The sequence below is a fragment of the Papaver somniferum genome, chromosome 3, assembly GCF_003573695.1.
Source record: "Papaver somniferum cultivar HN1 chromosome 3, ASM357369v1, whole genome shotgun sequence".
Lineage (NCBI taxonomy): Eukaryota > Viridiplantae > Streptophyta > Magnoliopsida > Ranunculales > Papaveraceae > Papaver > Papaver somniferum.
The window spans coordinates 30,537,825-30,559,939 of NC_039360.1; the positions used below are offsets into that span (position 1 = coordinate 30,537,825).

The window sequence follows — 22,115 nt, forward strand, 5'->3', positions numbered from 1 at the left end:
AGGATTTCCTGTAATTCAAATCTTATGTTTGAGTTAGTCTTATAGTCTCATCTTATTTTCTATTTTCTATTTTGTAGCTTTTACTATCATTTTGGGAATTATGTGGTTTGGGTTTATCTTGTTAGACAATTTCAATTTGGTGAATCTATGGTTTGGATTTACCTTATTAGAAAATTTCAGTTTGGTAATTTCTTGTAAATTTAATATTTCAGTTTGGTAAATAATTTGGTGAATCTATGGTTTGGATTTACCTTATTAGAAAAATTCAGTTTGGTAATTTATTGTAAATTTAATATTTCAGTTTGGTAAATGCTTGTAATTTCAATGTTCTATTATCTATTCTTTCCAAAAACAAATAGACTGGTTGACAACAATTATATTGTCTTACTTGTACTCACTCATTATTGGAAATGTTATGATGAAGGAATCGATATCATATAAGAACTGAGGACAATGTTGAATCAGGATATTGTTACATCAATGTCTGATTTAGGTTGTTCTTCAACAACTTTAATATTTCCGCAAGTTTCTTCAAGTTTCTTTCTTACTAGGTATTTATCATAATTTCGTCAATTATTAAGCAAAACTATTTAGTAGTTTTTTTTTCCTTTGTGGAATTTAGATGATTTTTTTTGTCAAAAGAAGAAATGGGTTGACGATGATGATGAAAATTAATCGGTAATGCTAAACAAGTTACAAAAGATTTTTTTATTTTTTATTTTTTTTTAATTTAATTAATCGGTGATGGCAAAACCCTATAAATTTTTTAATTTGTTTTTGTAATGCTGCCAGACTGTGCTTTTCTGTTAGAGATTCAAAGATTTACACTTGATGATGATAACAATGATTATCAGAGGAGAAAGAAGAATTACGGCTGTTTTTTCAATTTTGAGACTCTTTTTTTGGAGAGATTTGTGAGTAATATGCGGAGAGAGAATCGGGAGATCTTGGATTGAAAATTAGAAAGGTAATGATTTGGTATTTTTACGAGAGTTTATTATGGTGCAAAAGCACCATTATAACGCGTTGCATACTCGAGAGAGCTTCATGAGGAATATGAATCATATTTGTCATTTTGCTAAATTTGGATTGCATCATTATGACGCATTACGAAGAAAGGATCAATTATGCACGGTCTTGTACATATCTTGCGAAAGACCCTGTGGCATATATAGACTAATATTTCTGTAGTTTTGGCCTTGCAACAGGAGTTGGTTTTAAGTTTCTAGTTCTGGAATCGATGAATTATGGTTTGTCCTTGATACTTTCGAGCTACGAAGTAGGGTATATAGGAAGCCGCATGAGTTGCAGCGTTAGTGGTTCGGCACCTTGTCGCTCATATCATCTAATTAAGAAGTAATTTCCATATTTTGATAACTCATATCATCTGTCTCGGAAATGCGATGCAAGATATGATTGTTGCCATACTTGATAAGGTAGTTGCATTTCATTATTTGGATGCTTATACTCCTACACTTGTAGGAATGCACCAATTTTGAATTGGGCATAACCATAAAATGAAATTTGTAAGGACCCTCAAGCTTGTCAATGCTATTAGACTAGTCAAGAGACGTATTAGTCGATAATAACTCGATTAGTTTAACACGAACATTAATTAATAGGAATTAATCTAACAATGATATAGATACAAAATTAGTATCGTCAGATAGATCTCGAAAAGTTATTCAGAATGGATTACTCGAATGTGTCATTCGGATACCGGACGAAGAAGATATCATCAAATTAGTTTGAAGGGAAGATTAGTCTTTTTGTGGTTTAGCCGCCTTGGAAGCCCTTATCCAGAACGTGGGTGCCTCAGTAAACTTTGGTTGGCCTTATCTTCACCAAACCGATCGGGAATAAGTCATTCTTATCTTCTTCTTTCTCTTTCCTCTCTTCTTTCTTCTTTTGCTCTTCTATTTCTCTGTTCTTCTTATTACGTGAGTTCGTGAGATTTAATGGAGTGAATTAGTTTATTAATCCGTGTGATTGATGAAGATTGAACGACTGGTGGTGGTGATTGACGTTTACTGATTTTGGGAAAAGAAAGGGTTGATGCTGTTATAATCAGAATTAGGGTTTGTAGAGTTGATTGGTGTTCTGAGGATTTAGAAGATGAAATATAGAGGTATGGAGAGTTGAAGAATCATGGGTTTAGGTTCAATTGAAGTTCTGAAATTGTCTTAGAGATGAACTGAGAATTAGGGCTTCTGAATCTGGGTTGAGATTCGATTAAAGATTAATTAGAAGATGAAATCGATATCTGGAAGGTTGATTTGATATGGGTTTATGTCTAATTGAGTTATGAAGTTGATGCAGTGAAGAATCGAGGGGTTAGGGTTTCTGCATGTTATGTTGAAATTCAATTTGAGTAAGAATTAAGTAGATATAGACGGAATTACAAGATGGGTTTGCTTAATTGAAGAGTTGATTGATGCTTTGAGTTTGAATTAGAGATTGAAGACAGTTAGGGTTCATGACTTCTTCCCCAAATTGAAATTAGGATTTGAGTAAAATTGATTTGGTAAATTGACAATTCAGAAGATGATAAAGCTTGGTAAGTCTCCAACTGCTCTAATTTCAGTATTTTGAATTCAGTGGATTAAGGTATTTGGTTCATTTGATTTAGAATAGAACCTGGACTGAGATAAGTGTAGAATGGAGTTGTAGTTGTAGTGATTCTTAATTTTCAGATGTGGATAATTAAGGCAGTTCATGTTGATGTTGTAGCTGCTGTGGTATGTGGTGTGTTGAACTACAGGGAACATGGAGTGGATGTTATTGTTGAGTTTGTTTTAATTGAAGTTCTTTTGAATGGTCCTTTGTGGAGCTGAGGAAGTAATCTGGTGTTGGGGGAAAGCGGTGAACTGAGTATGAATTGTAAGTATCTCTGATGTAAGATTTGAGTTCTGTATTGTGTTAATTAAATAGAATTAGAATGAGTGGGTGATTGTAGGTATTCCAGATGGACAATGTTATCTCAGTTGAAGTTTATTTGTATGAAGTGGGTTTATTGTGAAGGTGGTTGCCTATATAAGTGGTTGGAGTTTATAGAATGAAAATGATGAGAATGGTGTTACTGAATTTATAGATTGTGCAGGCAGGATCTTAAATGAGGGTGTTGGATTAAGCTGCAGTTGTAGGCGTTGGTCTTGAATTGGTGGATGGGAGGTAAAGAATTAGAGGAATGAAATGTAATTGAAGTAGAAAGTATCGTATTACTGTGACTGGTGTCGTTGTCTGTGTTTTGAGGTTAAGTCAGTGATGAACTAAACAAGAATTCTAAGTGAGGGTTGTTCTAATTTACAGGAACTTGTATTGAATTCCGTGGATGGATGTATCTGAGTTGAGAATTGGCTGAGCTGTAATGGTTAGAGTATGGAGTTTGAAGTTGAACTGTGGGGTTCAGGTCTAAGTGGTGGTGACTCATGTTTGATGGGTGTGTGGAGTTGAATATCTCTTGTAGGAGCTTAAAGCTGCAACGCAGGTAAGCTTAGTTTGTATTTGTAATTGATATTCAAAGTTTGTTTAAGAATAAATGTATAATTTTAGTTTAGTAGATTTGAAGTGTTAATGAAGTAGAGTTAGAAATGAGGCTAGGGCAGGGAGGAATGTTGCTCAGTTTGAGCTTAGTTAGTGTGTTGAGTCTGGTGATGGTGCAGTTCAGCTTTTGGCCCTTGCAAAGGCTTTAGCCTTGAGTAGTTGAGTTGGTTTAGCTGACTCGGTTTTTTGACTGAGTTGAATCAGTTTAACTCAGTTGACCCGACTTGACTCGGTGGATTTTGACTCGTTGGCCGCTTGACCGTTGACCCTGGACTTTGACCTGGCATTGACTGTTAGTTGACCCATTGACCGTCAGTTACCGTTAATAGACCCATTTGGACCAGGCCTTAGATTAATGGGCCAGAGTAGTGGACTGGGCTTAGGGCCAGTTATCTTAATTAGACTTTTTGGACCTCTTATGGGTCTGAATTAGCATTTAGGTTCTTTTACAAAGTTGTAAGTATTCATATGACCTAGTTATGGATTAGAGAATCAATTTAATTGGATTGGTAAACGTGAACTATGCTAAAGATAGATAAATAAAAGATGTAGAAACTTAAATGGGCCTAGAATCATTAGAAAGACTTGTGTGATTCATGTGTGAGCTTTTTAGCTAGATTTTTAGACTTTTTGTGTGATTAACAGTTAGTCTATATTAACAACGATCGCTTCAAAGGATGAATCAGTGGATCGTGGATTTCGAGGTAGGCGTGGATGGTCATCAAAAGAGGTGGGAATACTTTTAACTCTTTTGAAATCATTGTTGTTTCTTTTGAGAAAGTTTATGTTTTACATACTCATGCTTTATCTGTTTGTGCATTCCATGCGTTGTTCAGCTTGTATTATGATTGTTCTGTTGGTTCCTTGTAATCTTTCCATGGTTTGGAAAGGACTTGTAATATTTTGTTATCGTCATGAATTGTTATGGAAATAAGAATTTCCACCTGCGGTATATAGGATACGCTCCTTCACATTTATACCTAGAGCTTTTATGATATATTGGTCGGAAGTTTGCGAGTTAGGAATTGTCGACATCAATACTTACGATTAGGTGTGGATTTGCGAGTTCGGAATTGCACAAACATAGTATACATTGTTTGAGGAAGGAGTTTGTCCATATACATGTTTGAGTATTACCAGTGACTTAGTCACTTTGTTGTTTGGGAAAATATGTATTGTTTTCCAAATCTTGCTCTTGATTTCTTAAAAGTTGAATGTTATTCCTGCTGGGCACCTCTTCTAGGGATGATATGCTCACCCATTCCCACTTTCAGTTTCATAGACAGATCAGAATTGCGCAGCGAAAGATCCGAGAAGTTGACTACGTTAGTTGGTTATATTCTGATATGTTTATTATGTTGTATATTCTATTTGTAAACCAAATGACTATTGTATATGTAGCATTTGAGAGGAGTTCTTGTATATACATTTCTGAGCGGGGTTAGTTTTGAGTTAAGTTTTTTTGTAGCAGATTTCTTAATTAAAAGTTTAAATATTTGATTGAGCTTCGTAGTGCCTCTTTATTTAGTTAATCTCTTGGATTAGTCAGCTGCTAGCTTAGAGGACGCTACAAAATTAATCGGAAGTCAGAGCAAATTCCAAACGACACTAGGGACTATGTGCCTTGGACCTGTCAACATTTATTTGTAGTGAGAGTGACTACAAATTTTTTCTCGAAAAGTAAAGGAACTGGTTGGAAGAGTAGGCCGACAGTTGCATGCGAAGAGAATTCATAACTGTTGTGCCAGTTACTTTGCAAATCGTGTTAGACTTGTACGAGTACTCCGAGTGTTTTAGGCCTTAAATGACGACCCACCAAATAGTTGGTGACCTGGAAGACTGCTTAAAATGGTGGAAGATATTAGGACCGATCATCCCCACCCATTTGGAACGGTGTGCGTTGTCGTGTCGGCTATCTCCCACCAACTTATTTGTAACATGACTAGGTTACGACTGTGGAGCATTTACTTTGGGCTTGTGAAGCTCGGCCAGATTATCTTTTATCTGATATATCTTTATTATCCGGATTTTTATATGGATTATTAAATGTAGTTTTTGTCTATTTTAAAAGTTCGTATTTTTATGTTATACGACCATTTAAGAACTATAGATTAAGAAATAAGATTGATAAAACCTGCAAGGAGTTCTTCATTTATGATCTTGTTAGTTCCACAAGATTATGATCTAAGTTTTACTTCGATAGATTTTGTGAGGTGGAATCAATATAGACTTTGTGAGGTACAATCAGTTAGGTTTCGTAACATGTAAACCATAGTTGTTGGGGTTTGCTTAATTTCTTTTCTACCTGGAGATACCTTAAAGCAAATAAATTTATATTACCTTAATTAAAATATATCTGAAGGAATCCTTAAGCCTAACTGATTGTACCTAAATTTGGTTTCCTATTAGAGGCAGGGTATCACTAGTCTTCACCAAGGACTACGGAGCAACCCTAGGCATGTAAAGGACGTCTGCTAGGGTTATCATATATGTAGGATCTTGCGAGATCCAAGAAACGTAAGTGGCATGATTTTAGCTAAATATCTTGGATGGAACAGTCGGTCTAAACTACATTCCAGACGGAAGTATTATAATAGGGTAGTGTATGTAATGGCTTAATATAATGTGTGTTCAAACTAGACGAAGTCCCGGGAATTTACTACTATATTGCATGTTTTATCGTTAACAAAATACCTGACGTATTTTGTTATTTTCTTTTCGCATTATGTTATTCCCTCCGTTTCTGGAAAAGAGGTACTTTCACTTTTTTTTTTCAATTTGGCCTATTTTTAGGCTAAATTGAAAAAGTGAAAGTAACACTTTTCCAGAAACGGAGGTAGTATTATCTTTATAATTGAAACATCACTAGTAGTAAGTTAATCAACCTATATAGATTTAGCTTGTTATTAAAAATCCAACAAGACTTGTTCTTATTGGATTCATATCTTCAAATTTATACCATACAAGAATTTTTGTCTTGATTGAATTCGGATCTTGAAGGTTCAACTGCATATTATGCTGACCATGTGGATTTGTATTTTTAATTAAACCTTCCAAAGGATTGCCCATACAAGTTCATGAACGAAAAAATTGGTGGTGTGTTAAGTACCTTTTCTTTTCCCAAACCAAAACCGGTCGATATGAATGCCCACATGCATCAATTCTGTGTTAATGTTCTTTAACCACAAAAAACATCAAGAATAATCGTTTGATATTTATACGCACATCGACCCATTGATCCAGGAGCCGGTCATTGTTGACATTCACGTCGATCGACTCTGGTTAAACACATAAAACCTAGTTTTGAAAATTTTCAATTTTGGAGTTTATGCAGGAATCGAAACCTTATTAAGAGGAATGGGTTGATAGAAAATGCTCAGTTATTATTAATTATTTTGCTTGTATTATGTCAAGAGATTATTCCTCGAAATCAGTTTCTTCTTCGTCTTCATAAATCAGATTTGGTTGTTTATATGGAATTACTTTTCCAATTTCTGGATCAGTTCCACTAAGTTGCTTATTGGTTTACTGAACTCATTTACCATCGTTGTTATATAAAGAAGATCGATTAATTGTCTTTTGAATCGAAAATGGAAAAAATAATCAACGATGTTTTAATTGAAAATTAAAAACAATGGAGAAAAGAAGAAGGCGACTCAGTCAACACAGTTTTCTTTTAGACCTCAAATCAAAATAGGTTATGTTAAGGATAGGTTTATAATAGTAAGGTAGTTTAGTAACTTCATCCTTATCAGACACCCATATATCCTCCTCTTCTAGGCAGGAACAAAATTTGTAGGCATCAAATTTTTCGTGTTTTTTCCCGTTGTTCTTTTATTTGTTTAAAATGAACGCGATGAACAACATTTTTGATATCTATTAACTCCTAAACTCGATCTTTCAGGTGAATATGAAAATTATAAAATTAATGAAAATTATGTTCATTATCATTAAAGTGTTGTAATTCAGTTGTTCATTATTATTAAAGTGTTGTAATTTAGTTGTTCATATATTAATTTTTGGTTGTGAACACAGATGTAACGAAGATAGCATCGAGTCCACAAACAATATTTGCTGCTAATGAAATACAATATTTGAAATGTAAAGATGAAAAGATGGTTAGACTAAGATGGAAACTCTGAGCCTGCAGGTTCGTCATCGTTTCGCTCTTACGTTGCCTCATAAATGTAAATGCAAGATCATTAAAAGAAACACAAGATAAAGACTAATTAAAACGACAAGTACAGAATATAAATGAGACGATGATTTACGTGGTTCAACACTAAGACCTACGTCCACAGGGTGTTAGGTTTCTCACTATGGATTGAATAGAATTACAAGGTTTAGTCAAGTGACTCTGAACAAGGAACGAAGAAATAGGGAGATGAATAAAACTCATACCTAGTGTTTGCACTCTCTCTCTCCAACAATAGTTCTCTCTCCTAAAATTGGACGACTCCCTCTTCTTTGGTTGAGCGGGTATTTATAGGCTCTTCGTATGGGTCCCTCTTACTTCTACAACCGTCTCTTATCGTCTTGATCAGTGTGCCAATAACGAAGACTATCTTCGTGATGATCCGATGCTTCAAACGGTAAAGTGTTGCGACGATTATTCACCTCTGTCTCCACCATAGGAATTGTGACACGTATGCTATGTTCGTAGCATTTAATACGGATGGTTGGGCAGTCCGCACGCGTCAAACAACTGTTGCAGCAACAATCACTTCTGTGTCGGTGGATCTTATCTCCTCCGTTGGGTCTGTCTTGGGATAGGGTGAAGTTATTTTCCCGAGCTCCTACTGTGCTTCTTGGTGATCTTCCCATCAGGTACTCCGCAACCTCTTGATCGTTGGATCCATTTGATTGATGAATACGTGGCAGATGATCGTTTATGCCCCTAAGGTGTTGTAATGTGGCATCATAGTTCGATGCTCCTTTGTTTTACGGGATACACGTGTATTTTTCTTGACACGTGGTCAATCGTTCATTATGTGTATACATTGGTGTTAAATTATCGAGCTTCTATTGCATTGCATTGCATTATATTGTTTTTTGTTTGTTTTCTTTTGGATCTTTTCTACTACCACCGGGATATGTACCCATGAAATCTCCGCCCAACCTCACAGCCTAGATTTCACGGTCACTACCGCACCCTCATGCTCATCAGTCTATAGAATAGGGTGATGATTTTCGTGATAAATTAAATACAGCATTATCATTATTCCTTTATCCAAAAGTAAATATACCACCAAATTGAATGTCCCCTACTTGGGAGCCTCAACAATTCATTGCACCCAACAAAATGGTCCATACAACAACCCCATAATATAATACACCACAAGATCTAACCTATAATCTAACGTTTCATAACACCCCACGTTTCCCCATGTGACGTCTCTAGATTTCTTCATGGCTCCTGATCTTCCACGCTCACTACTTTGTAACCCTTGAGATCATTTCAATCCAACGGGTTTCACAACTTCCATAAACCACTAGTCAGAAAAATAATAACCCCGCTCTTTTTCTCTCTGTCTCAACAAAAAAAATCTTTACAGCGAAATAAAAAAATCGAAAATTTCAAGATCAATCTCTGATTTTTAGAATCAAAAGAAGATGCAAGAACAAGTTGCAACTACAAACTCTCTTGCTTCTAGTAGTGAAAGATCTTCTAGTTCTGCGTTTCATCTCGAAATCAAAGACGGTAAAAATTAGAAACCTCATCTTTTTTCGATGAAATCGTTTGTTTTCTATATGAATTTTGATGAAAATTGAGATAATTTGATGACGGGGCATCTTATTTTAGCTCTAATTTAGATCTCTGATTGTTAAATTTTGGTTATCTCAAAAAAAAAAAAAAAAAAAAAAAAAAAAAAAAAAAAAAAAAAAAGAAGAAGAAGAGAAAACTCAGAATCTCATTTTTGCAGGTGTAGAGAGTGATGAGGAGATAAGGAGAGTTCCAGAAATGGGAAGTGAAGAACCAGGTCCATCAATATCAGGTAGAGGAGAAGGAGGTGGCGGTGGTGGAGGAGGAGAAGCCGGTCCAGACAGGGTTCAAGCATCAACATCAGTTGGTAGTACTCAAAGAAAAAGAGGAAGAAGTCCAGCTGATAAAGAAAACAAAAGGCTAAAAAGGTAAAATGATTTACTTCACTTCATCAAAATTTCCTTTCCATGACAGCAAAGATTGAAAATGGCTATGGGGGCAGTTGCCCCCAATTGCCCGATACCTTGTTCTGAGTGACTTATTATTAATCTCTTATGAATGAATTTTAGGTTGCTGAGGAATAGGGTATCAGCTCAACAAGCAAGAGAAAGAAAGAAGGCTTACTTGACAGATTTAGAAGTGAAAGTGAAAGAATTAGAGAAGAAGAATGGGGAACTTGAAGAGAGACTCTCAACTTTGCAAAATGAGAATCAGATGCTTAGACATGTATGTATTCAGTTTCCCATTATGCTCAATTTTCGTTGTCGTATTAATTCCCAGCACAATCATCAAAACGTACACCTACACTTTTGTAGGTTTAGTTGGGTGTTTCTTTGCTTTTAAGGTTCAAACATGACATGTTAGTAGTTGGTTATTGCCCTTAATATCTCATCATGAACAGGCATTTATTAAGAAGTACATGAATTATGAGTCAATTGGGATTAGCTTAGTTGGCCGGGGCTTGACAGTCCGAGTCTTGTTTTTGTATGAAGTACATGAATTATGAGTCAGATGCTTAGACATGTATGTATTCAGTTTCTCGTTATACCCAATTTTCATTGTCATTCGAATTAGGCGGGTAATTTTGTTGGATGTTTCTCTACTTTCAAGGTTCAAACATGACATGTTACAAGTTGATTATTGCCTTGCCCTAAATATCTCATCATGAACAGGCATTTTAGTATGAAGTACATTAAGTATGGGTCAATTGGGATTAGCTCAGTTGGCCCCGGTTGGTGGCAGTCTGAGTCTTATTTTAGCATGTAGTACATGAATTGTGGGTTAACTGGGATTAGCTCAGTTGTCCAGGGGCTGACAGTCTGAGTCTTATTTTTAGTATGAACTACATGAATTGTGGGTTAGGGGAGATTATCTTAGCCAGTGGCTGATTCAGTAAGTCTGAGTATTCACGCTGATTGTTTCCCAATATATAAACAAATGGAAAGATACATGAATTATTGGTAGGTGATGTGATGAAACTCACACAATGGGAGGTCCTGTTGATTGGCATGTTGAAATGTTCTTTGGTATAAACTTACTGTTGAAATGTGAAAAGCATCCAATTTAGCCTTGTGTACCCATATTCGAGAAGTTTTTGGTGTTTTGTGAATACTTTTGTCTTTTACAAAAGCGGATGAAAAGATCTTTCTGACAATAACTAGGCTAGTACGCATCTCCATCCACACCATACTCAAGCCATGTTGTGTTGTATTCTATGTAAAGGGATACCTTGTGTCTTTTTCTTCTGTTTTTTTTGCTAGCCACCTTTTGTGCTTTCTAACAAGATGAGGGTGGTTATGGGAATGTTAAAGCATATCTTTTTTTTGAAATATTTCCTACTGCTATTTTGTCATGAGTGTAGTGGAATTGGAGTCAAAAGTTACTAAATTGGTCTTGGAGTCAAAAGTTACTAAATTGGTTAAGAAAACATGAAGTGAAGTGGAATTGCCGAGAGTACGACTCTACTGCTATTTTGTCATGAGTGTACCATTAAAACCAACTGAAGTGCATATTTGAATCTCAGATTCTGTTTCTTGACATAAAGTTTTCTTTCGGTTTCCTTGCAGATATTGAAGAACACAACTGCAAATCGGAGAGGAGGAAATAGCAGTGGCAATGCAGATTGATCTTTGTAATTGTTATTAGATATATCTAGAAGATTAGAAAGAGTAGGAGCAATTTTTCTTTCTTTCTTTTTTAGTTTGTATTTTAAAAGAGGATTGATTTATATGGAGTTGTGAAAAAATGTGTTTCGTTTTTGCATAGGAATTCTTCAATAAAACCACCATAGTTGGTCCAGTTTGTGACTTTGTTATTCTCAAGTTCTATAATTCCAACAAATCTGGTTTTGCTCGGTTAATTGAAGTGGGGATGATTACAAAACCCTCTATTTAAGAGGGGGTAGGCAGTAGATCTCTGTTTTTACAGATCTATCGGTAGTTTCCCCGGATCTCTTTTTTCTTTTTGGTGGGTGACTTTTCACTTTGTTAACTATCCTGCACTACTTTGTTCAGAAGGCCACACGTTAAAAATGTACGGATTACTCCCAGTGAAAATGACCCTTTGTTCCGGTTGGGTGGTTTTGGGCGTGAGCTAATCGCACCGTTTAGACCGTGAGTGCTGCAGACATTAGATGTCCCGCCGGCGTGGCCAGACCGCCTAAGCGCCATTGTTGCCAAGGGGAACACTTTTCGCTCGAACCTACTCGATGCCGATAGTTCGGCTTTCCGTCACGTTTTCAATTCTCCGCACTAATTCACTTCCCCGATGGCGGATTACTCCATCGTGAGTTAATTAGGTACAATTTAGTTCAAAAGTTATTTAAAAAATGGAAAATACATAAATAACATTTCTGAATTACAATTTAGTCCAAATATTTACAATTTAGTTCAAAATGACTCATGATGATATCAGCAATTTCAAAATAATATAAAAATAATTGAAAACAATTTATCTTTCAAACCATTGGTCCAAAGTTCGTAAACTTTTATATATTCGGAATGCTTTTTCCGAGATCTACAAAAAGAGTACCCATATGACTATATAATCTTCAATTTATTTACTTTTTAGTTTATACTGGTGTACACCTATGTACACATCTGCAAAAATCCAGAAAATCCGACATTTATACTCAGACGAGACAATGGTGTACAACCATGTACATCTGTAGAAATCCAGAAAATCCAACTTCAGTTCTCACAAAACATACAATATATTCATAATACGGAACAATAATATACAACTATGTACACATCTTCAAAACATGCATGAAATTATTCACTCGTACCTACATTCAGACCTACTTTTTCATGGGAATTACACTGGTACACCAATACATACGCCCGTGCCAAACATGCATAAAATCGATCATTCATAACCACACACAAATCTATTTTTTCATGGGAATTACGCAGGTGCATTAATATGTACGCCCCCTGCGAAACATGTATAAAATCGATCATTCATAACCACATACAATCATATTTTTTTCATGGGAATTACGCAGGTGCACCAAGATGTACACCCCTAAAAAACATACATAAAATCGATTATTCATAACAACAAACAAACCTACTTTTTCATGGAAATTACATAGGTGCACCAATATGTACACCCTTGCAAAACATGTACATAAAATCGATCATTCATAACCGCACACAAACCTATTTTTTCATGGGAATTATACAGGTGGACCCATATGTAGACCCCTACAAAACATGCATAAAATGGATTATTCATAACCGCACACAAACCTACTTTATCATGGGAATTACATAGGTGCACTGATATGTACACTCTGCAAAACATGCCTAAAATTGATCATTCATAACCACACATAAAAAAACCTATTTTACACCTAAAATATAGTTCTACAAGCGTACATAAAATATAGTTCTACAAGTGTACAACTATTTACACCTAGATAATCAACATGTGAACAACTATGTACACCTAAATAACATAACATGTGTGTACAACTATGTACACATTAATGCTTTCCCTAACTTCTTAGACTTCAAAATAAATAACATGTGTACAATTATGTACACTTAAATAATCAACATGTGTACAAATATGTACACAATAATAATTCAAAAACAAAGTGTGCACAAACTAGTAAAAGAAGCATTTAAATTATCGGTAGATTGTAGAGAGACAGATAAGAACTTGGAAAAGTCTCTCTAACATTTGATAAGTCTCTCTAAATATGTACACATTAACAATTCAAAAAAAAAAATGCACAAAATAGTAATGGGAATTCTAAGCACTAGAAGTTGAGAGTATATAAAAAAAAAACAAAAAAAAATGATGTCAAAGGTGCATCAAGAGTAAATAATCAACACGTGTACAGTTCTGTACACATTAACATTCAACAGGTGTATAACTACGTACACATGAACAATCAATAGATGCACAACTATGTACATATTAATAATTTATATATGTATAATTACGTACGTATTAAGAACCAACATGTGTGTGCACAATAGTAAAAATTATGTGAATAATAGTAAAAAAATAATATCAAGGTAGTTATCAGAAAGGGAACCAAGTAAACAGCTAGACCAAATACCTTGCACCGGGTAGTGCTTTTCCAACATATTAACCAGCAGAGTAGTACTTTTTCAACATCTGACCCAAAAAAAAATTCATGTGTATAACTATTTGCGCATTAGCAAAAAAAAAAAAAAAAAAAAAAACTGATTATTAACTTAAGACATGTGTTCGAGGTAAAAATGGGTATTATAAAGTTTTGAGTAACTTGGTATTATAAAAATGGGGATTTAGTTCTTATAAATTATAAAGTTATAGCCACTAGATTAGTAGATTATTCTCATTGCAAAATTAAGGCATCAAATAACCAATATGAGTCTTGAAACAATAAGTATGTTGTTTCCAAAACAAAAACAAAACGCTCACTAAATGAGATATCTAGAGACCATACCATTTTTGTTTAAACCTTCAAAATTTTCCATTTATTCTCAAATGTTTTCTTGACCTGTACCATTATTTAATTTTCTTTTGTTTTCATAATAGGTTCATTCTGAAAACCTTACTACTCTACAATGTGCAGAACACGCAGAATCTGTCTATAATGATAATATGCACAAACCTCCTCGTAAATTGCATCGTGTAAAAGGGTTTAATATACAAAATGAAGGTTGCCGTATTACTTTTTCTTCATTTAATGTGGATAACTAACAGTTGTATTTGATGGGAGAAGTAGAAGTGGGGAAGTAACTATTAAAGAAGTTGAGCAAGACGAAGTAACTTTCTACTGCCATGGATCGAGAGGACGATTTTCCAAGGAGATACTTGATAAGAAATTAGACATGATCAAGAGTGGGTTAGACGAAGAAAAACACGGTATCATACATCTAAAAGCAATGAGTCGGGCTTGTAAGAAAAATCCAAATAGTAGAGGGTTAATAAGAGGTATGTAGTTTTTTAAAGGCTGTAGCAGAAGGCCTGTGGTTGTTTTGATGTTTTCGTACTTTTATTTTAAAATTATTATTGGTAGAATGATTGAATAAAATATTTTTATCGTTTTTGTTTATACATTGATGTTGCTGACTTCAACTGGTGTCAAGAGATACACAGGGAAGAAGATACAAATTTGAGGAACATTTTGGCATCTTACAAACACAGGCAGTGACAAAAAAAGTGACAAGTTACAGAGTGGATTGAGAGTTGCAAGAGGATAAAGCGCCATAAGTTTCATCTTAAGATCCAGAACTTTGGTGGAAAATTTATTGCTGGAGAAGGTATATAAGCTTTTAAATTGTTCTGTTTGAATTTGTGAGTTGGCGTGAAAATTATACATCATTTTGTAGCTACATCAAAATTCTTGATGTTGTGCTGAATTTTTTCAGTAAATACAGTGTGGATCTTCCAGTTTATTTTTAGATTTTCTTTATAAAACCAACTAGGTAAGGCCCCGACTCAACCTCTGTGTCTCACGTCACATAATCTTTGATATTCAACACACGACTTTTAACTTGATATATATCTTTAGTGAAAATATTTTAAAATACCATTAATATACTTATCAATGTATCCCACTGACATAGTCCGGTTTATGTTGTCTAGGTATCACCGTTAATGATTTTCAAAATGTTTACCTTGGTGTATTTTTTATTCGTTGTTTCCAGGATAATCAAATGGTGATCATGATTAAGTGTAAAAATCACTTTTTAAAGTTAATGGCACAAAAATATAATGTAAGTTGCAGATTTCAACATAATTAATAGTTCACGACATGACACAACCTTCTTATCCAGCTTCGATGGTGTTTGCGGCGGATGATGATGTTGCATTTCCTAATAAACATTGATCGATAGAATCATACCTAGGAATGTATTATTTCTTTAATTATTGACTCCTAAGTAATTTTCTTACATTTTGCAGTCTTCTAATTCATGATCGAGATGATACATGTGTTGCAAGGCGTAGCTCTTATTGCCAGATAATATGTGATCTATAATATGAAGATATATTTATGGTACATTCTTTGTGAGGTTATCTTACAATTATTGCTTTTTAGTTTACAACACTTATATGCTAGTAAAATATGTCGCATATTGTTGTAGTTCAGTTTCATACCTCTCCATAAGTGAATCAACTTAAAGGAGTTTGGAGATCATCATATTGTCACCGAGTGAAAACCTCGATACGTACTCTTATAAAAAGGATTATATTTCCCATCTCAGGGTAATCATGTAATTTTAATTTTTAACTCTTGTTTATACTTCAAAACTCAATCCGCCAGTTTTTAATAAATAATCTAGAAGTATCTAAATCGATATTGATGTTTTGTTCTTGCAATTACATGTGAACCACTATCTCGTGCCACTCAAGTTTTCCATCCCAATGCACTCGGGACATGCCATATAATATCTATTTCCTTTTCATATATTATTGTCGCTCTTTTATGTGATGTACATCAACGGCTAGCATCATTATTCAATTGTATCAATTATTTTTGTTACTCATGGATCTTACAAAAAGAAAAAAATCCATTCTATGGTAAGTTGCATTCTCTCTTGTAAGCTTAACCTCTTGCTAAAAATCACATATTCAATTTGTTTTAGTTTTTGTCCACTATTGATGGATATATTTATTGGATATTGTCATTAGACATGTTTTTAATCACTATATAAGCAGGGACTTTACAGTATAACTCTTCGTATTAGTTGAGCACATACTTTTTCTTCATGTTGTTAATTTACGACATGCATAATCCTACAAATATTTTTGTGTCCTTCAAAGAAGATTGACAATTCAATTCTAATACATTCAACGAAATGATACAAATTGGCAATTTAATTATTATTTTTTAAAATGTATACCATGGGTTACCATTAAATTTTCTACCACTGTTAAAGTTACTACAAGAACGACTTACATGTCTTCAACTTTCAATAGTCTGTCTTGTCTTGCGACATATCCCCAAAGCGTAATTTTAGTCCAATTATTGTTTGTATTTTGTATCAGATCATTGTAGCTTGATTAGATGTTTCATTCCTGAGTTCAAGTTATGATATTCCCATCAACATTCCCTCACAGTAGCATGCATATTATTGTAATTGATCAATGGATATAATTCAGTTAGAGATAAAATAAGATCTTAATATATAAAAATTTGTGTTTTATGATGAATAAAAAAATTCGCGATATTTAGTGTCTATGGGTTACACATGTATGATCGTCAAGTGTAATCTCAAATTCTCTTGTACACGTCTTTATTCACCATCTAATGTGAAAATCGTGATATGCGTATTTCAGTTACCTTTGCCTCAGTTTTGATCATGCCTGACTTTCTCACTAAGATCGGAACATTTTTTTTATGGTTTCTTTAGTTTTGTTATATCCATGTTATTATTGTTTCAAAATAAAAAGGTTGTAAGATCGAATAATTAATTATCATCGAATTCAAAGAATACGATGTCGTTATATTGTAAATATTGTAGATCTCTGGGGCAAACTATCAAGCACCGTTTCACGCAATATTTTTTCGATGTTCGTCGATATAACTTATAAAAAACTATTTTCATTTTTAAAAGAACTCCAAATAGGTTAGTTAATTTATATTACATTCTTTTTACAATTGTTGAAAGATTAATTTTAATGTTAATTTTATGATAATTCCATTGTCTAAGATATTTTTTCATATATTTGGCTATACTAAGAGCATTTAAAGTATCTAGTTCCACGGTATTTCTTGGTGTAATCGAGTTAATATCAGGTTTGTGTATTTGTAGAATTTTTTTTGGGGGTAGTTGGTACGATTTATTTATTTATTTTCGGAAGTGATTCTTAAATATTCATATATATTCCCAAAAACATGACAGTTGATCCTAACCTTCATTTTTCCTTAGACACCACTAACGCTCTTACTTGATATTTCTAGTCAACAATCAATTGCTTTCATTCTAATAACTTATGTTATTACAACTTTGCATCACCATCTGGGTCTTAGGATGTCTGTAGAGAATCTATTTTATCCCCAAAGAAGTATGTTCTTCTTTAAGTTACATATTATTTTCCTATAACATAGTTGATAAGCACGTATGTGCTACATTTTGTACCCATATTTATATTAGGTAGGACTCGATATTGTTGCTAATAATACTATTTTAATGCTTTTGTAGAAAGTAGAAGTAAATCCAATCATCCAAAAATAAATGGCGAAATGTGAAACTAAAACAGTGCTTGCCACAAAAAAACCCGGCAAGGTTACCCGAGACACCAAAACGAGACAGAGAAGGGATGATACACAAGTGGGACGGTCTAATTGAAAACAAGGAGGTCAAGCACGTACACATGCTTTCCCATGAATCATAGTTTTGTGGGGCTCAGAAGAACAGTCGTGTGATTTTCAGCAAATTGCAAGCAGAAAACATTATAGTATGTCGTCGCATATTTACACATCCAGTTTTGGGAAGTTGAAAAGGCATTAGCTGTTAAGGAAATCTTGTTAGGTAGTGGAATATTAGAACAAATAAATGGGTCCACGTGAATATCTTATTGGAGGGAGAAAAATGAATTAAAAAGATTTTGCTTTCTCACCCGTGGGATTCTTTTTAAGTCTACCAAATATACATGCAAGCAAAATGAAGAAGAATATATATGGGGAGATCACATTGATGACCACCATGCAGGTTTCAATTAAGGATAATTAAGAGAATGACGACACGCCTTTATTTGGTATATATTTTCTGTATTGTGAAGAAGAAAAAGGGGGGTTCTGGTGACTGTTTTGGGAGGCCGATTTTGGGAGCTCTCTCTTGCGAGAGGCCGGAACCAGAGAAGAGAAAAGAAAAGAGAGGCACGACTATAGAAGTGAAAAGAAGGGTTTTCAATTCTTGTGATTTTATTTCCATTTTGATTTGCTAGTGATTCTCTTTGATTTGTTTATGGCTTTTGAGAATGTCATGTCTAGCTAAATCCTTGTAACTAGGGTTTATGTTGAAACCACTTAGAGTATTAGGCTATTTTCATTTGAATAATATTTAGCAAAAGACTATTATGATTTGATTAGATTAATTCTTGAATAATATTTATTGATTAATCGAAATACAAGTTGTTGCTTCACCGGTTTTAAAACCTATGTGCGTAATCGATAGTTTTACAAATATGTTTGTCTTATTATTTGATGATCCATGATTTGTTAATTTCTTTGATGGGTTATGCTTAGAAAAGCCAAATAAAATTTGTGAACTTATACTTAGTTTCGTGTAATTTTCTCGCTAACGCAATTTGATGGTGCATGCTTTGGTTTAGGCTTTTGATGTACCATGCTTAGGGTGTCCCAGCGACATTTACGACTCTAATACTTATAATAGGTGATGTCGATAGAACGAACAATAGACAAATATTCATGGATTATGTTTCATTTCAGTAATTGAATAGAAGTTGTGGTGGATACTATAAACCCTGGTTGCCGACTCTCCCATTGAATTTCTTTTATGACTTTAGTTTAATTTTATTATTTCATTTTACATTTCTCAATTATAAAAATCTCAAAAAAAAAACATTATTTCTGATTATTAGAGATATTGATTGCAGTATTCCACCGCTCCTCGTGGGAACGACCCGTACTTGCCTCTGTATACTATCTAGACACCGTGTAATTGCGGTTATCATATAGGGTTTCCCGAAATCCTATCAATAGTGCACTTTACTTCACTACTTCCAGCGTTATTTTTAGGATGTCAATCCTTCGACTTCATATCCTGAATATATTTCTAATTTAAGAATTAAACTTGAGATACTTAACGTGACTTGGTTTAATAAAAGCACATGCATGTTGTAACTAATTGCAATGTTCATTCAGTTGTTTCTTTAGCACATTCGAGGTTTCCGTATTATTAAGGAAACCAAAGCAACCCTTCATTAAGTTCCAAGTAAGTATTTAATAACAACTCACATGTGATTTCTACATTCTAGCATACACTCCACTTTAGATATACTTTTCTTTGGTATAAACTTACTGTTGAAATGTGAAAGGCATCCAATTTAGCCTTGTGTACCCATATTAGATAAGTTGTTGGTGTCTTGTGAATACTTTTGTCTTTTACAAAAGTGGATGAAGAGATCTTTCTGACAAAAACTAGGCTAGTACCGATCTCCATCCACACCATATTCAAGCCATGTTGTGTTATATTATTTATAAAGGGATACCAAACTTTGTGTCTTATTCTTCTGTTTTTTATTTTTTATTTTGCTTTGTTAGCATCCCTTTTATGCTTTCTAACAAGATGAGTGTGGTTATGGAAATGTTAAAGCATATGACATTTAAAAAAAATAATATTTCTGCTTATAAGCTTGATCCTCCGTCGACTTTTTTTTCTTTGTTTGAGTTGTATTTTTTTCAGTCCTTAGGAGGTTTCGATATGATTAATCTGTTTTTTTATTTGGTCATCTGACATGAGATGAGTCATGTTAGTCTTGGGGTGAAAGGTCACTTCTAAATTGGTTTGAAAAATATGAACTGGTGAGGAATTTCCGAGTACGACTCTACTTCTATTTGGTCATGAGTATAGCATTAAAACCAACTGAATTACATATTTGAATCTCAGAATCTGTTTCTTGATATGAAGTTTTCTTTCGGTTTCCTTGCAGATATTGAAGAACACAACTGTAAATCGGAGAGGAGGAAATAGCAGCGAAAATGTAGATTGATCTTTGTAATTGTTATAATATATATCTAGGAGAGTAGGAGCAATTTTTTTTCTTTTTCTTTTCTTTTCTTTTCCTCTCTTTAGTTTGAATTTTGAAAGAGGATCGATTTATATGAAGTTGTGAAAAAAGTTTTTCCTTAGGAATTCTTCAATAAAACCAGCATAATTGGATGACTTTGTTATCACCAAGTTCTATAATTCGGTAAACTAAATATCGACCGATCTAATTGCAATTGCCATACAACCAAAGTAAGATGTTATTAGTTAGTAAGTGTACGTAGTCATATAGAAACTAGGACGGAGGGAGTATTTCTTTTGATGTTGGAGATTTGTAGCCTTATTGTAGGCATATCCCTGTTTAAGATAACCTTTACTGAGTTAGACCGAGTCAACTGGTGTGTTCTTCTACGATAATATGTGTGGATACAAAATATATCACATTACCAAAATAAAGCGAGTAAAGAGCAACTAACCACGCAAAGAAGAATTCATACCAAACGTAATACATAACCCTGCTACGTCACCACTGATGCATGTGATGATGTCATAGTAGTTATGCGATAAATAAGGAAATGTGAAGATAAGGTTCACGTGAAACGTGTGACATCTAGCGCGAACAAAAGGTTGACTTTCCAATGTCGACACCATCGCACAGACATAACTGAAATAAAAGGCGAAGTAGAGGGATTTATTAGATGTAAAAAAAGATGTAAATTAGCTGTCATCCACTATGTAAACACCTATAAAAGGGACAAGAAACCGTTGCAAAAGGGGTTAGATTCTTTTCTAGATAGTGTGTTATCTTGGAAAAAAAGTTGCGTGAGATCTAAATTACGGTTTGTTCATAGTTTGAATTATAACTCCACCGTTTTCATAATAATATTTGAGAGTTTCTATTCAACATGTCTTATATTGCTAGACAAATATCATAAGGGTGTGGCTATAGGTTTTCGCGTAGCTACATTTTGGCACATAGAAACAGCTCGAAAGAATAAGAGAATTTATCCTCACCTGTGAGTTATTTCTAGAAGTGGTTTGAGTTTATAACTATCATCATTTTTATCTTAGATTTTCTATATTTAAAAGCTTCTAAAAATTCATTTTTAAGAAACTCGGTGTTGCGTAGTTACTTGTTTTCAAGTTTTATCATATTTAGGAGCTTTCATCATCTTTAAGTTTTTAAATCTGGGATTTGGTTGAAGTTTTCTTGTGTTCACAAGTTTTCTCAAGTTTTGAAAATACAAGTATTTAAAGATATTTACCATTCCTGGAGTTTTTCAAAGTATCATAAAGTTATAACGGTTTATGATTCTGTTTTTGGTGAGATCTGGATCTGAATCTTCATTTCCTCAAAGTTTTCAGTTGAATATGTTCATTATTAAATGTAAATTTTGAAGTTTTATCGGATCTTTCGATGTAATTATCGGTTAATAGTTGAGAAAATGTCTTAGTGTCAAGTTTGTGCTAACTCAGTGAGTTTCATAATTGGAGTTGATAACTTTTCAGTGAAGTAATATATGGGTTTCAAAATGGTGAGAATAGCATCGCGGGTTCAAGATCTGACAATAAGACAGAGAAGCAAGTATGTAGAAAAAAGAATGAGGCGATTGATCCGCAGGAGCAGAAACAAAGAAGAAGATTATCAAGGGCGAATTCAACAAAAAGGCTGTGACGAAGATGAAGAT

General features: G+C 34.0%; 1 protein-coding gene and 1 long non-coding RNA gene across 4 annotated transcripts; both read left to right on the forward strand.

The window, feature by feature from the left end:
- The first annotated feature begins 1,879 nt into the window (after positions 1-1,879).
- Positions 1,880-5,047, forward strand: LOC113355720. Of its 3 annotated transcripts, XR_003362592.1 has the most exons (3): positions 1,880-3,487; positions 4,189-4,273; positions 4,818-4,999. It is a non-coding gene; the product is annotated as an uncharacterized LOC113355720 (long non-coding RNA). The 3 variants fall into 3 exon arrangements; XR_003362591.1 differs by having other exon boundaries at positions 4,189-5,047; XR_003362593.1 differs by lacking the exon at positions 4,189-4,273.
- A 3,997-nt stretch (positions 5,048-9,044) lies between these two features.
- LOC113355721 (transcription factor HY5-like) lies at positions 9,045-11,606 on the forward strand. Its single transcript, XM_026598648.1, has 4 exons — positions 9,045-9,244; positions 9,468-9,675; positions 9,817-9,973; positions 11,314-11,606. The coding sequence occupies exons 1-4, from the start codon at positions 9,157-9,159 to the stop codon at positions 11,371-11,373; spliced, it is 513 nt and encodes a 170-aa protein (XP_026454433.1). The 5' UTR covers positions 9,045-9,156; the 3' UTR covers positions 11,374-11,606.
- Positions 11,607-22,115: the final 10,509 nt, after the last annotated feature.